The sequence below is a fragment of the Schistocerca gregaria genome, chromosome 1 (assembly GCF_023897955.1).
Source record: "Schistocerca gregaria isolate iqSchGreg1 chromosome 1, iqSchGreg1.2, whole genome shotgun sequence".
In the NCBI taxonomy this organism is placed as follows: domain Eukaryota; kingdom Metazoa; phylum Arthropoda; class Insecta; order Orthoptera; family Acrididae; genus Schistocerca; species Schistocerca gregaria.
Window position 1 is genome coordinate 1136733794 of NC_064920.1, and position 15496 is coordinate 1136749289.

The 15496-nt window shown below is 43.8% G+C and overlaps 1 protein-coding gene across 1 annotated transcript in view; it reads right to left on the reverse strand.

Annotated features, from left to right (window-relative positions):
- Window positions 1–1445: 1445 nt before the first annotated feature.
- LOC126293239 (immediate early response gene 5 protein-like) overlaps window positions 1446–15496 on the reverse strand; it is a 97921-nt gene continuing 83870 nt past the window's right edge. The window contains exon 2 of the mRNA XM_049986394.1: window positions 1446–1557. Within this exon, the coding sequence (XP_049842351.1) occupies window positions 1446–1557 (112 nt within the window). The remainder of the gene's footprint in view (window positions 1558–15496) is intronic.

Consider the following 15496-nt stretch of genomic DNA (forward strand, 5'->3'; position numbering starts at 1 on the left):
ACGGTAGATTGTTACCTCTGAACCATAGCTTTATCAAGACTTGTATCAGCTGTTAATTATGCTACAAGACTAAAACTTGGTGTAGCTTTGTTAATTGTCCTATCTGATCATTGGTCTTAGAGAATTTGTTTTATCATTAAAATTTAAAGTACTTAATCTATAATGCTTATGTACATTTTACTCACAAAAGTAGTTTTTACTAAATTACTAAAAAACTAGAAGAGGTAACTGATTGTGGTATTTCCATTATTATTATTAGGGTGAACTGAAGCATCCTACCAATTTTCAATATTGTAGCTCTATTATTTCGCGCCTCTGATTTTTCCGAAAAACGCGGATTCTGGAGTCAATTTTAGTTTTATGGTTTTGGAAACCAGCACCACTCATTAATGACTTCTTACTGCACCTTCTCACCAAAATTTGGCTTCCTAGCGTCATTATTTAGCGCCTCCTATTTTTCTTTCAAAACGTGAATTTTACGTAAACTACTAATTTTATAACATTAAGATTTGTTACCTGAAACATTATTACATAGAACTATACTTTAACAAAGTTTTACACACAAATCTTAATTTTTACTTTTATTTTAAATGTGGTGCAATACTATATGCAGGCGCGTTACGATGACGTGACGCTACTAGCAGTGAACTAGGGTAAGTCCCGTGCACTCGCTCGCCTCTGTATCTTATACATGATACAGCGCTTGCTTTGCTTCAACGGCCGACTTCCTTCCCCATCTTCCCCAACCCCTTGTTGAGAAGTGAAAAAGCTGGCTCTACAATTTGCCCAACTATCTTCGTCTGCGCACAGGATCACCATGTCTCTAAAACTATTGTGAGCTCAAATTTTAGCATTACTTAACGTCAGTCACTCATATTACGAGGTAGTTTCTGTAATAAAGGCATCGACCATAGTCTAAGTATCCGCTTTATCGCAGTCTTTCACATGCATATTTTGATAGAACTTAATCACTACGCTGTCCGTCCCACCACCCTCTGTACGCAGCTGGGCGCATCGATATCGGAAGGACGTTTCGCCACACAAGTGGGGAATGTGGGCCTGCAACCTCATTCCGGCTGGAAACAGTTTAGGGTTTAATAATCACGCCCTAATCCTCTGCTCGGTTTAAAACAGCAATCAGTTAGCAGCAGACGCGCAGGCAGTGAACATCAAACAATAGTGCGTTGTTTTAATTCAGCCCTTGTATTTGGGAGGGGCACATACGCGGGTTAGGGGTGGAAGTGCCAGGATTTAGGGGTGGAGATGGGTGTGGCCGGGGTCGGTGGGAGGTACGCCGCGGCACAGGAAGCAGGCAATGAATATTTTAGCGTTTGAACCGCGGTCCGCAAAGTTTACTTGCTCCCGTGCAAGCTGCAACCGGTAGTACACACAAAGGCAAATGGAATGTCACGGATGATAAGTTTTACATGCATTTCCAATGTGTTTCAATTCGGTTTTGCCTGCGAGGGACGCTGCGGGATGCGTGCTGGTTTCTCAAAACCACCCTTCCCCTGCTGTTCCCGCCTGTCTATACAGCAACGCATACCACTGCCTACTCTGCAGTATGACCGTTTTATGCGTAGTACGAGGGGTGTTTTTTTAAAGTAAGTACCGCTTACAAATTAAACAAAGAGGTGCTAAGATATCTCAATAATTTCATTTTTACATGAAAGCCTGTACCTTAATCTACTTTTCTACATAATTTCCGGCAATATTGAGGCACTTGTCATAACGTTGTACCAGTTTTTGTATACCATCCTAATAGAAGTCTGCCGCCTTACTTGTTAACCACTCCATCACCACTGTTTTGACCTCGTCATCGTCTTGAAGACGCTGACCGAACAGGTGTTTCTTCAAGTGCAGCAACAGATGGTAGTCACTGGGCGCAAGATCGGTGCTGTACGGAGGATGATCTAGAGTTTCCCATCGAAAAGATGTGATGAGATCTTTGGTCTGATTCGCCACATGTAGACGGGCATTGTCTTGCAGAAAAACGATGCCCTTGCTCAACTTCCATGGACTGTTGCTTTGATTCTGGTGTGACGTAGGCCACCCATGTTTCTTTACCCGTAACAGTTTGGCTTACGAAATCATCACTGTTGTTGTTGTACCGCTCAAGGAAAGTCAGTACACTGTCTAAACGTTTGGTTTCGTGCGCATCCGTCAACATCTTTGGTACCCAACGTGCGCACAATTTTCGCTAATTCAAGTCCTCGGTCACAATGCCATACAAAACATTACGAGAAACATTAGTAAGGTCATCCCGCACGGAGGAAATCGTAAAGCGTCTGTTTTCTGTCACCTTATTGTCCACTTCCTGCACCAAACTTTCATTAACGACCGAAGGACGCCCACTCTGTTGTTCATCATGCACAATTGTGCGGCCATCTTTAAATGCTCTCACCCACTTTCTTACCATTCCATCACTCATCATGTTCTCTCCGTAATCTGCACAGATCTCACGATGAATATCCATCGCTTTTAGGCCTTAAGCACTAAGAAATCTTATAACAGCCCGTACTTCACACAGATTCACGATTATCGGAGGCATCTTAAACGCTCAGTACACAACGTAACAAGGAAGAACCAAACTGTAATGGCGTCAGCGCGTAGATTAAGGTACAGGCTTTCATATAAAAACAAAATTATTGAGATATCTTATCACGTCTTTTTTTAATTTAAAAACGGTACTTACTTTAAAAAACACGCCTCGTATCTTTATTCTCTGGCCGCTGAGACTACATTACTTAAATAACAGTTTTACAAACCTTGATTCTTTAATATTCTTATGAAGCCGAAACAAACAATTAGAAACATTAACCTAAAAATGTATGCTTAATTTAACCTGTAGCGTAACTGAGGGAAATTCTGTGATTGGTTTAATGTTTGTATATTTACTGACTACTCAGTTAATAAAGTTTTAAACAGTGCCAGTATATGGAATGTGTAATACTAAAAAATCTATGTAGCCTCTTGAATGCTAAGCATTCCTCATCAGCACAGACTATACCTAGCAAGTTCCGTAAGCCTTTCTTCATTACTTAAATTTTCACAGTCGCCGTAATCTGAAAGAGAATTGTGCTGGAATGTTGCCACTTTCTTCTGCTCTGCACCGCTGATATTGCTTATCTCCATCTGAAACTTTCTACATATATACAACTTCGCTGTAGACTGACATAACTACAGGACAGTTGTGGCAGTACACTCCGATCATTCTTGAATACTGGCGTCAGACTGAGGGAAAATCACGAAGATCTATTCTTATGAAACTCGACTGTGTGCAGACTCGAACCGACTCTCATTCATCAAGGAAGACGACTGCCTGCGCTCACACATGTGAACACTTACACGTTCCAATAAAGTTCGTTCCGAACGAAAAATAGCTCATCTTTCCACACGCGTTTGTTTATTTGATCTTCTCCTTGCTTTAACTAACACTTAAGCTGACTTTTATACGCCGTAGTGCTATCTTTATAAAAAAAATATCATAATGGCGGTTCTTCAACAATAGGAAAATTTCTACATTGTCTTCGACGTTTGTTCTCGGCGTCAGGTGAAGACAAAAGTTGCAACCTCCTGTACATCTCTTCTCTTCGTCTCAATAACGTCTAAAAATACTCCAGATTGCAGAGAGCTTCTTTCTCGCAGTTGATAATGTTTGTCTGACGAGTAAGTCAATATTGTGATATTTATGCTGTATTCGATATTGCAAGTGAAAACGATGTAATGTCATTTATAATAGAAGTTTACAAGCGATGTTCAATGTGTAATATAGAAAGAGTAAAGAAGTAGTGTGAAATTAGTAGCATGCATTTAGTGTGTTGGAAGACGCTAACTGCTATTGTGGAATAAGATAGTTAAGTGCTTAGTTTTAGCCAATGTTAGCCTTTCAGGCGTCTCAGTATGTATGGCGAAATATCCCCTGCACCATGTGTCGTAAATGACGTTGTTTTGCAGGTACGTTTAGCGCTATATGTGGACACTGACTGCAAAATGTATTGCCAATATACAGGATCTTTCAAAAAGAATATCCGTAAAACAAAGTATTATTTTTTGCAAACTGTCGATCGCTGCGCCTCGGCTCAGCTATTGGAGAAACGAAAAATCGTCCAGTTTATATTAATAGCCGCTAGATGTCAGTTGTCTTCTGTTTTGCTTGGTAACCGAAGTATGTTTAAACTTGCTACTCCATGGAGCTGGCGACTTAGCATGTTTCAGTTGGGCTCCAATGTGACCGTATTCGATACCCTCTGACTTCTTCGTGTGGGGTTTACGTATCACCACTCCCACAGAGCCTGGAAGAGTTGGAGAACCGGATCCGTACTGCCATAACATCAGTGACGAAGGAAATGCTTGCCCGAGTGTGGGAGGAATTTGAGTATCGATGTGATATTGCTCGTGTCGCTGATGAAGGAAGTATTGAACATCTGTAAACTGAACTTGAGAGGTTCATAAATATATGTGTAAAGTTTCATATTCGTGTGTCTTAAAGTTTAGTAAATATATGCATTCGTAATACGTATATTCTGTTTGAAACTTCCTGTATTTAGTAGTAAAGAAGAAATACACTAAAACGTCACGCATGACGCGGTAGTTTTAGCGCATAAATAGCGAAAATGTTTCTTCTTTGTGACATGCTTTGGCTGTTGCGAGCACGAAAAATATTCGTAAGATTAAAAATTATATGTAAATTTTGTTACAAGTCAATCAGTTCTCTCATTCTAAAACACTGAATGAATATATTCTAGGTATATATGCTCTCAGTGTCTCAAGAGGTACATGAAGTTTATAACTGTAAGACTTGTCTTAATGTTTTGATCTCTGTGCCTTTTAATGACTTCCAACGAAAACATTGTCCCTTGTAGTTTTTATATTATTGTGCTATTGACAAATTTCGACTTTATGTCGTTTGCAAGCACATCCGCGACATGAACTTGTATACATCACGCTATACATAATGTAAGTATAGGATTCGTTTTACAAATATACGGCCACACGCCATAATCCGCAAATACATGAGGACAGAACCCAGATCATAATCGTACACCATCATGTTCCAGACAACAGAGTGGTAACTGCAGCGACGAGTGCTGTCAGATTATCGGACACGTAGTTACCGTTTTGATATCAGCGCAGTAATCTGCTCTGTTGTAGCCTGTCTGGGAAGCAGTTTCAGTATGTCTAGTGAATGTTTCAGATTTCACACACTGGCACAATCGGACACTGGCCACATTTACCTGTCGCTCACGAGCAGGCTCGGGTAATCGCCAGGTCAGTTCCAAGAAGCGGGCGCATCGGATACCTACCCGACGCCCTCGCACTGCTGGCGGTGTTCTACTGCTGCACCGCACCTCGTCAGTAACACTACGCTCAACTCGGCATCCGTTTTCATGATTGCATACTGCTTGCAACCTCATAATAGGGAATATCAGACTCTGGTAGACTTGACGTACACTGGGTGTCTCATTTCTGTTAGGACTGCTTGCGTGAAATTTCAAGCTGCTGCGCCATATTGTGCCGAGTTGTGACATTACGGTCCGTAAAGTTTCAATAACAGCCATGTAGAAGGTCGAAGCTTCACTGCAGCAGGTGTTCTGCCCTCCAGTGTAACAGTACGTGTCTAAATAAGGATGGAGCAGTTTGGCAACATCAAGTTCTCACAGTCCACCATTGTTTATCGGCGAGAATTCATCGAAATCGACCCAAATACCGAGAGGCAGTTACCTTGTCTCTCGCCCACATAGTGGCCAGTAAAGGGTAAGCACAGTTTATGATGCAGTGCTTGTTGTAGTGAAACTGAAGCAGATAGTTGCTGTGAGTTGTGAATTGGTATGTATAGAAGTTAACTCGACACCCGGAGACCCGGAGTAAGTTTATAATGGTTTTTGTGGACCCCCCCCCCCCCCGCAAAAAAAAACACACACACACACACCAACCTTCGTGACTCAGGATACAGCTGCTGAACTTGAGTCTCATTTCAAATATCTGTTCCACTCATACAATTAATGTTAGTAATGACTCCAATCTACCCTCGATACATTGGTGAAAATGCGTGTTTAAAGTCGATGGTAGGCATGAAACGTCGTCGGAAATCGTAGCGGATACCATCTGAGGATATTATTCTGAACAAATTGTCCAGAAGCCCACTCGAAGTGTAAATGATTACAAAAACATACTTGACATCTGAGCAACAAATAAACCTGACCAAATAGGAAACGTCATGAGAGATATGGGGATTAGTGACCATAGGGTTGTTTTAGATAGGCTGAATACCATGACATCCAAACCCACCATAAATAAACGAAGATACACCTATTTTTAAAAAAAAAATAAAAACTCGTTCTCCTTGTTGTCTGGAAGGGCCTCCATTTTAGCCCTTTCATAATGTTTAAAGGTAATTTAACTTCATTTCACATGTTCCTCAGCACTTACTTTTGGTCCACTGAGTAAACATGCCACGAGAAATAATCGGAAGCTGAGCATGCTCCAGTCAGCCACAACTGCATACATTCGCTGAATTCATATCTATTCTATATTTTATATCCATGTACTGATATATTACCGGTCTGTGCTTCCTAGAACTTCTCCACAAATAACTGAAAAGTATTTATATTGCACCACTATCTCTCTCTACCATTCCTACCAGCTTAGAAGGACAGAGTGAGTGAATGCGTATGTATACTAAGAATACATAATGTCTGGTGGCCGGTAAACGTCTTGTCTGCTACTGTAGCAGTTTAACCAGCTTTGGTGTAAGCTCAGAGAGTGACACTGTCCTGGGATTTTGAAGAAAGAGGCTGCTAGTAACAGCTCCTTTGCAGTAATGAGTATGGTAATCCTTCTCTTTTATGGTTTCAGACCTTTATAGCTATGGAGAATATTTCATTCTGAATGGGAAGCGGTGGAGGTCCCGAGTTGTATGACCGTTGTCCATTAATCTTTCCACTCCTAGCGCTGCTCTGCACACCGTCGGATGTGCTCTTGATGAGCAGAATCAGTGAAACAGGGGCTATCGCCAACGATGTCAGCGCAGCTCTGGACGAAAGGATTCTTTAACCACGACCAAACAACCTTCACGGTTTTTACCACCACACACTCGGTCTTGATATCCGTCATTGTATGTGTAAGTATTATGAATCCACATAGCTTACTATGGAAAGCTGCAGCTCATGTGGATTATGAAAAACAGTTTCAAAATATTCACGTTTTCCTGTGTTCAAAGATATCTGCAAATTGTATGGCAACAGACACTCGAGAAGAGTAATTTCGTAATCTCAGGTGAGTGAACAGGCAATCAAAGTAGCACAACGAGTCTGTCTTTTGGACCATTTCCCTTATTTTTAATGCATCTGAAAGACCAGCAGAAACCAACTATTTGTGGATTTCCATTACGCTATTTATGATATATTTATATGGGACCCCTCACCCCCAAATGTTGAGTGGATGATACAAAGTATACATTTCTTGACAAGTAACGTTAGTATGAATAAATATGTACATTTTAATAACAATTATCTTTTCCAAAGTATAAATAAATAAACTTACCCTGAAATATCATTTCAGGCGAATCGACAAACAACACAATCTCACACACGTTATATTCTGCAACTCCCTTCTTTCTGCAGTGCGACTAAATCTTGTAAAACTTCCACAGTCTCCATTCGTCGTTTAAAAATCATCATGTAAACAAATAACACTCAATGATTATTCGGTAACCCTAGGACACAGTCACCAGATGTTTGTATGGTTATAGCAATAGATGTAATCTATGTATTAGGTACATCATCTTAACCTCACTACAAATAAAACTCAGAGACGCTTAAGTCGAAGCCAACAAGACGCTTCATGTCTTTGGTAACCACGTAGTTGTTTAAACCATGTTCTTTCATTTCGCGTTTTAGTGATATCAGACGCCATAGTTCCGTTCTATAGATATCTACAGAAGCCTGCGTAAGTTGCCAGTGTTAAGTTAACCTCCGACCTCAGTGGAGTGTGAGGTGTGGACACAGGAGGAACGATAACTTCATCGCACGTTCATGAGGGATGCACTTGGGGAATGCTGCCCATCTGCTACAAAACTATACAACTTAAGGCATGCGTGCACGCAGATAATCAGCAGGTATGGTATACACTGAGGGATAACGGTAAGCACATACGCTCCTGGAAATTGAAATAAGAACACCGTGAATTCATTGTCCCAGGAAGGGGAAACTTTATTGACACATTCCTGGGGTCAGATACATCACATGATCACACTGACAGAACCACAGGCACATAGACACAGCCAACAGAGCATGCACAATGTCGGCACTAGTACAGTGTATATACACCTTTCGCAGCAATGCAGGCTGCTATTCTCCCATGGAGACGATCGTCGAGATGCTGGATGTAGTCCTGTGGAACGGCTTGCCATGCCATTTCCACCTGGCGCCTCAGTTGGACCAGCGTTCGTGCTGGACGTGCAGACCGCGTGAGACGACGCTTCATCCACTCCCAAACATGCTCAATGGGGGACAGATCCGGAGATCTTGCTGGCCAGGGTAGTTGACTTACACCTTCTACAGCACATTGAGTGGCACGGGATACATGCGGACGTGCATTGTCCTGTTGGAACAGCAAGTTCCCTTGCCGGTCTAGGAATGGTAGAACGATGGGTTCGATGACGGTTTGGATGTACTGTGCACTATTCAGTGTCCCCTCGACGATCACCAGAGGTGTACGGCCAGTGTAGGAGATCGCTCCCCACACCATGATGCCGGGTGTTGGCCCTGTGTGCCTCGGTCGTATGCAGTCCTGATTGTGGCGCTCACCCGCACGGCATCAAACACGCATACGACCATCATTGGCACCAAGGCAGAAGCGACTCTTATCGCTGAAGGCGAGACGTCTCCATTCGTCCCTCCATTCACGCCTGTCGCGACACCACTGAAGGCGGGCTGCACGATGTTGGGGCGTGAGCGGAAGACGGCCTAACGGTGTGCGGGACCGTAGCCCAGCTTCATGGAGACGGTTGCGAATGGTCCTCGCCGATACCCCAGGAGCAACAGTGTCCCTAATTTGCTGGGAAGTGGCGGTGCGATCCCCTACGGCACTGTGTAGGATCCTACGGTCTTGGCGTGCATCTGTGCGTCGCTGCGGTCCGGTCCCAGGTCGACGGGCACGTGCACCTTCCGCCGACCACTGGCGACAACATCGATGTACTGTGGAGACCTCACGCCCCACGTGTTGAGCAATTCGGCGGTACGTCCACCCGGCCTCCCGCATGCCCACTATACGCCCTCGCTCAAAGTCCGTCAACTGCACATACGGTTCACGTCCACGCTGTCGTGGCATGCTACCAGTGTTAAAGACTGCGATGGAGCTCCGTATGCCACGGCAAACTGGCTGACACTGACGGCGGCGGTGCACAAATGCTGCGCAGCTAGCGCCATTCGACGGCCAACACCGCGGTTCCTGGTGTGTCCGCTGTGCTGTGCGTGTGATCATTGCTTGTGCAGCCCTCTCGCGGTGTCCGGAGCAAGTATGGTGGGTCTGACACACCGGTGTCAATGTGTTCTTTTTTCCATTTCCAGGAGTGTATATGGATGGAAGTAGTATCGAATACATTGGTACAAAAAGGCGGGGCTGACATTTGTACTTAGGAGATTCATGTGATTATGGCAGCACGACGCGCATTAACAAACTTTGAATGTGAAATGATAGTTGGAGCTACCGGCACGGGGCATTCCTTTTCGGAAATCATTATTCCGAGATCCACAGAGTACAGAACGTGCCGAGAATATCACATTTTGACGTTACCTCTCACCACGGACAACATATTGGCCGACGGCCTTCATTTAAAGACAGAGAGCAGCGGCGTTTTCATAGAGTTGTCAGTGCTAACAGTTAGGCAGTACCGCGTGAAAAACTTTATAGATCTATGCGAGACGCACGACGGACGTATCCGTTAAGGTAGTGCGGCGAAATTTGGAGTTAATGAGCTGTGGTAGCAGACGGGCTCGTAAAGATGTTTCTTGGACCCTAGAGGACTGGAGAAACTGTGGCCTGATCAGATTCCAGTTGATAAGGATCGACTGTGGCGCAGATCCCTCGAAGCCATGGACCCACGTTGTCAACATGGCTCTGTACAACCTGGTGGGGCTGAGGAGTGTATTTACATGAAATGGACTGGGTCCTCCGGTTCAACTGAACCGATCATTGACTGGAAATCGATATCTGTATTCCCATCTTTTCAGAGATGATTGCGGGACTCTGCTGTTCCGTACAGTATGTCACATCAAATTCCTTTCAGTCGCCAAATTTCCAAATTGTTATATTATTTGGCTAGTAGTTCCGGTGATTTACTATGCCATATTCAGGCCCTGTGATCGACGGTTTCGAAGATTCCACTCTCGGTTCCGGTCAAAATAGCGGCCGCGTTCAGATAGTAGTGTCTGTAGACTTCTGCTTGATACAACGATAACTTCAACCATCATCTGCCGGCCAACATTCTGAAAATCGTTATGTTCGACAACTTGGAGACCATTTGCAATCATTTATGGACCTCATGTTCTCAAGGAATTTTTGTGATTAACAGTGCTCCATGTCACTGGTCCACAATTGTTCGCGATTGGTTTGAAGCATATTTTGGACATTTTGACTGAATGATTTGGGCACCCAGGTCACACGACTCGAATCTCATCGAACATTTATCGAGAGGTCAGTTTGTGCACAAAATTCTGCTCCGGCAATAGATTCGTATTATGGACGGCTATAGAGACACCGTAGCTCAGTGTTTCTGTAGGAGACTTCCAACGACTAGTTGACACAAATTCACGCCAAGTTACCGCACTACGTTGCGTAAAAGTGACCGGAATTCTAGTAGGAGGTACGCCGTGACTTTTGTCACAGTGTAAATAACGTGAACAGAAGTAATGGCGCTATGTAAAGGCATATGTTTAAGTCATTCGTGTTCGAAAACAGTTATTACACTATTTATTTTCCACATGACACACAACACGAGTTTAATGTGCTACTATAGTCTTACAGCTGTCGCATAACCGAAACTAGCAGAAGTTGTAAACATCCGAAGATGTCGCGAAGTGTACCGGCATCTTCTAGACATGCTGCCACTTCTCGCTGCTACAGAACTTTGGAATCTAAAAGTCACTGTACAATTTCAACAGCTAAAATTTAAACTCATATTCATTACAAATAATATTTGACATACTTTAACGTGGGAGACTTTAAAACCACATGCAAAGAATACTCATTGGCTCTGTGAGTATGGGTGAGGGGGGAGGAGGAGGAGGAGGAGGGGGGAGACTTTGACACCCTAGTATCCTCCTCCCTCACCCCATATCGATGCAGCCAGGTAACCGAAACTTTCAATCACGTGCATTTACGACTGAACAATTTAATCATATGATTTTTTCCGCATAACGTCAGCTTTACCTCAACTTCTTTCGCCTATACCAGACAACATCGGTTGCGGCTGCTACAATGGCAGGTTCTCAAGATTTAAGTAATTTTGAACGTGATGTTACAGTAGACGCACGAACGATGGGACACAGCATCTCTGATATAGCGATGAAGTGGGGACTTTCTCGTACAACCATATCGCGAGTGTACCGTGAATATCAGAAATCTGGTAAAACATCAGATCTCTGAAATCGCTGCGTCCGGAAAAGGATCCTGCAAGAACGAGCGCAACGACGACTGAAGAGAATCGTTCAGCGTGAGAGAACTGCAACCCTTCCACAAATTGCTGCAGATTTCAAGTCTCAACGTGCGAAACATTCAATGAAGCATCATCGATATGGGCTTTCGGAGCCGATCGTCCACTCGTGTACCCTTGATGACTGCACGACAGAAAGCTTTACGCCTTTCCTGAGCCCGTCAACACCGTAACTGGACTATGATAACTGGAAACATGTTGCCTGATCTGGCGAGTCTCATTTCAAATTGTATCGAGTGAATATACGTGTCTGGTATTGAGACAATCCTATGAATCTATGGACCCTGCATGGCAGCATGGGACTGTTCAAGCTGGTGGAGGCTCCAATCAGCCGTGGACAATGTCATCCGTACGAAAAGGCGGCCTGCATCTTGTGGTCGTGCGGTAGCGTTTTCGCTTCCCACGCCCGGGTTCCCGGGTTCGATTCCCGGCGGGGTCAGGGATTTTCTCTGCCTCGTGATGGCTGGGTGTAGTGTGATGTCTTTAGGTTAGATAGGTTTAAGTAGTTCTAAGTTCTAGGGGACTGATGACCATAGATGTTAAGTCCCATAGTGCTCAGAGCCATTTGAACCATTTTTGAACGAAAAGGGGCCCTGTCGTCTTGGGACACATCTTCCTCATTGAGGAACAAACATCTTATTGTGGGATGGGCCCGATCAAACAAAATGGTCACGTAATCCTTGGCAGAAATAATAATAAGTTAACACACTCAACATCTAGGGTTTTTTTTTTTTTTTAAGGAAGAACGCAACTCGAGAAAGCACTAGATCAAGGGGGGGGGGGGGGGGAGGCGAAAGGGAGGGGGGACAAAAGCTACCCAGTACCTTGACGTTTAAAGACAAGGTGTAACAAATAATGCACGATAAGTGGAAGCTTGCGCCATTTCCAACGAACGTTCACCATGTATTGGCTAAAAACACCGCGCTCGCGATTGTTGTCGACCCGACTACATGATGGGCGTAGGGTCCGACGAACCATAGGATCGTATTAACCTTCGTCTGAAGGAAAAAGAACAAGGCAAGGCAGAGAAAAAATAGGTTCATCGGATCTGGTAAGGGAGCCAATTTTCGGAAAATTCAGTGAGAGCGATATCTACAAGAGAGAAGCTTGTGTGGTAATCTATCACGTTAATTACGTATGTCGCAGAGACCAGGCGGACTAACACTAATGTCGGTATCATATTGTGAATGACCTTGTACCACGATGAGGCGACTTCCATCGGGGAGAATAGGAAGACTAATGTGAAATCACACTCTTTACCAGGGTATGAAAAGCTCGGCTTATTCAGCAGGGGAGAGCGAAGATTGTACTCCCCTACGAGAAAACAAAGCTCTGGTGATAAGGTGTGTCACTTAGTCGGCCGCGGTGGCCGAGCGGTTCTAGGCGCTTCAGTCCAGAACCGCGCGACTGCTACGGTCGCAGGTTCGAATCCGGCCTCGGGCATGGATGTGTGTGATGTCCTTAGGTTAGTTAGGTTTAAGTAGTTCTAAGTTCTAGGGGACTGATGAGCTCAGATGTTAAGTCCCATAGTGCTCAAAGCCATTTAAACCATTTTTGCTCAGAGTCATTTTTTTGTGTCATAAAATGTCGGCTCCAAGGAAACCTATTATAATATAAAATTCACGTATGGGCTGCAATTTAGAGTAGATTTGGCCATCATCGGCAGGGAGAATCAGACTGTCCGGTCGATGAGAGATGTCTCGACAACACATTAAGACAAAGGTTGGCTCACAGAGGAGACAACAGGAACCAGCCACTTTTTTACAACGCTATTTATTTATTTAAATAGCACAGTTACCTGTTTCGAACCGAAAGGTTCACCTTCAGGCGGCTAGTTCACGTTACGTCACATTTTACATTAGGTTTTTCCCCAGTGATGAAATAATGATTTGTGAAAAACCTAATGTACTATAATGTGTCGTAATGTGAACTAGCCGTCTGAAGATGAACCTTTCGGTTCGAAACCGATAACGATGCTATTTAAATAAGTAGCGTTGCCAAAACTGGCTGGTTGCTGTTGTCTTCTTTGTAAGAGTCAACCTGTATTATGTACACAGCCAAGGGCTCAGAATGTCAGTTTCCAAAAAAATAACTTGTTAAAACTTTACGCCGTATAAACGATATTGAAGGGTCTGATATTGTTAAGTCCCAGATCTTCAAGGGCACGGGGCCTTGGTACCACTTCATACCAGAGTGGGGAAATATGACTTATCCATAGGAAAGAACCGGATAATTCCATCGATTTGCACGCCGTCATCGCGGGGATCGGGAATATTTGTGCAACATTTTACACTTTACCCAAAATGTAGTAATCTAAGATCCATACTTCGTGAAGAAGGCTAAAGGAACGGTGTTCGTGTTCACGAATTTCCCCTCGAATTCGATCCGAGCCCTCTCGCGAATTGAGTGTACACATTTTCATCGGGCAGCAATCCATGGGTATCTCCAACGATTTGTGTTGAGGTACCACCGTTGCTCATAGAATGACAACTTGATAAAATCCCGGCAGTGGTAACAGGGCCCGTTTCCTTTCATTAATGCCAGTCGCAGAGAGATGATACAGCAATACCATAAAATAATAAGCGTACGCTCACACCAAAATTTCGCCTAGTATCATCCAACCACATAATTGCGAAGAAGCAGACGTTTTATAGACAACAGAAAAATCGACACGGAGAAGCGCGTAGTAGGTTGTCCATACACCAAGACAAACGCTTGAATACCAGCAACAAGATTGTATAACGCTGACACGCAGTATGATTGAAATCTGTCGGCTCGAGCACCTGAATCAAGAAACTGGGACATACCGGGTCAAATGCCTTATTAAAATCAAGGAGTGCAAGATCTGAAGCTGATCTCTCAGCAGATCAAAATCAGCCGTCTAAAAATAAAAATAAACGACTTAATTGCGATCACGACTGAAATAAGTTGTAAAACGTAAGGCTTCAGAAACAGAAGTGGCTGCAGTCCCCGAGACGGACAACCTGTGCCGGGCTGTTCGCAGCATGGACAGTGAGCCAAGAAAGTTAGCACAGCTGACCACGACACTTCCCTGTCTGCACCATTCAGAACCTCATTGAGTCTTTTCCTACACGTCCGCTCTGCAAATGATAGTTTCTCAGGCTTCTGGAAGGTTGTCGCATTTATGCGATTGGACCGTGTGTTAGCACATGTACTTACGGTAAAGATATCGAAAACGTCGAAATTCTGTCAACTACACTATCAACAATAATCTCAGCGAAAGGGGTTATTTCAATTTTAAAAGAATCTGTGGCTACAATGGAAGTTAGTTTTGTCTGTGTTACGAAGCCACTCCATCAATCCAATAACAGTAATTTGGAAATTTGTGGTACGATCTTATGGGACCAAGCTGCTGACGTCATCGGTGCCTAAGCTTACACACTTCTTAACGTAACTTACGCTGAGGACAACACAGACACGCATGCCTGAGGGAGAACTCGAACCTTCGACTAGGGAGCCGCGTGGACCGTAACAAGGCGCCTGAGACCGCGCGGCTAGCCCGCTCGGTTAATAACAGCCTCATTGATACTATGGAGAGTTTTACACGTTACTTCAATGTGTAAAACTATGTCCTGTGAAGTAGTACACATTTAGCTAATTTTTATTTGACAGGTAGCTAACACGCTCTTTCATGACGGTAAACAATACAATAATCTTTTGACTTTAATAAACAGCTGAACTGTGTACGCTGTTACGTTGTCAGTATCACTGAAGCTGATTCGTTGAGTTACACAGCTCATGCATTGTGTTTCGTGGAAT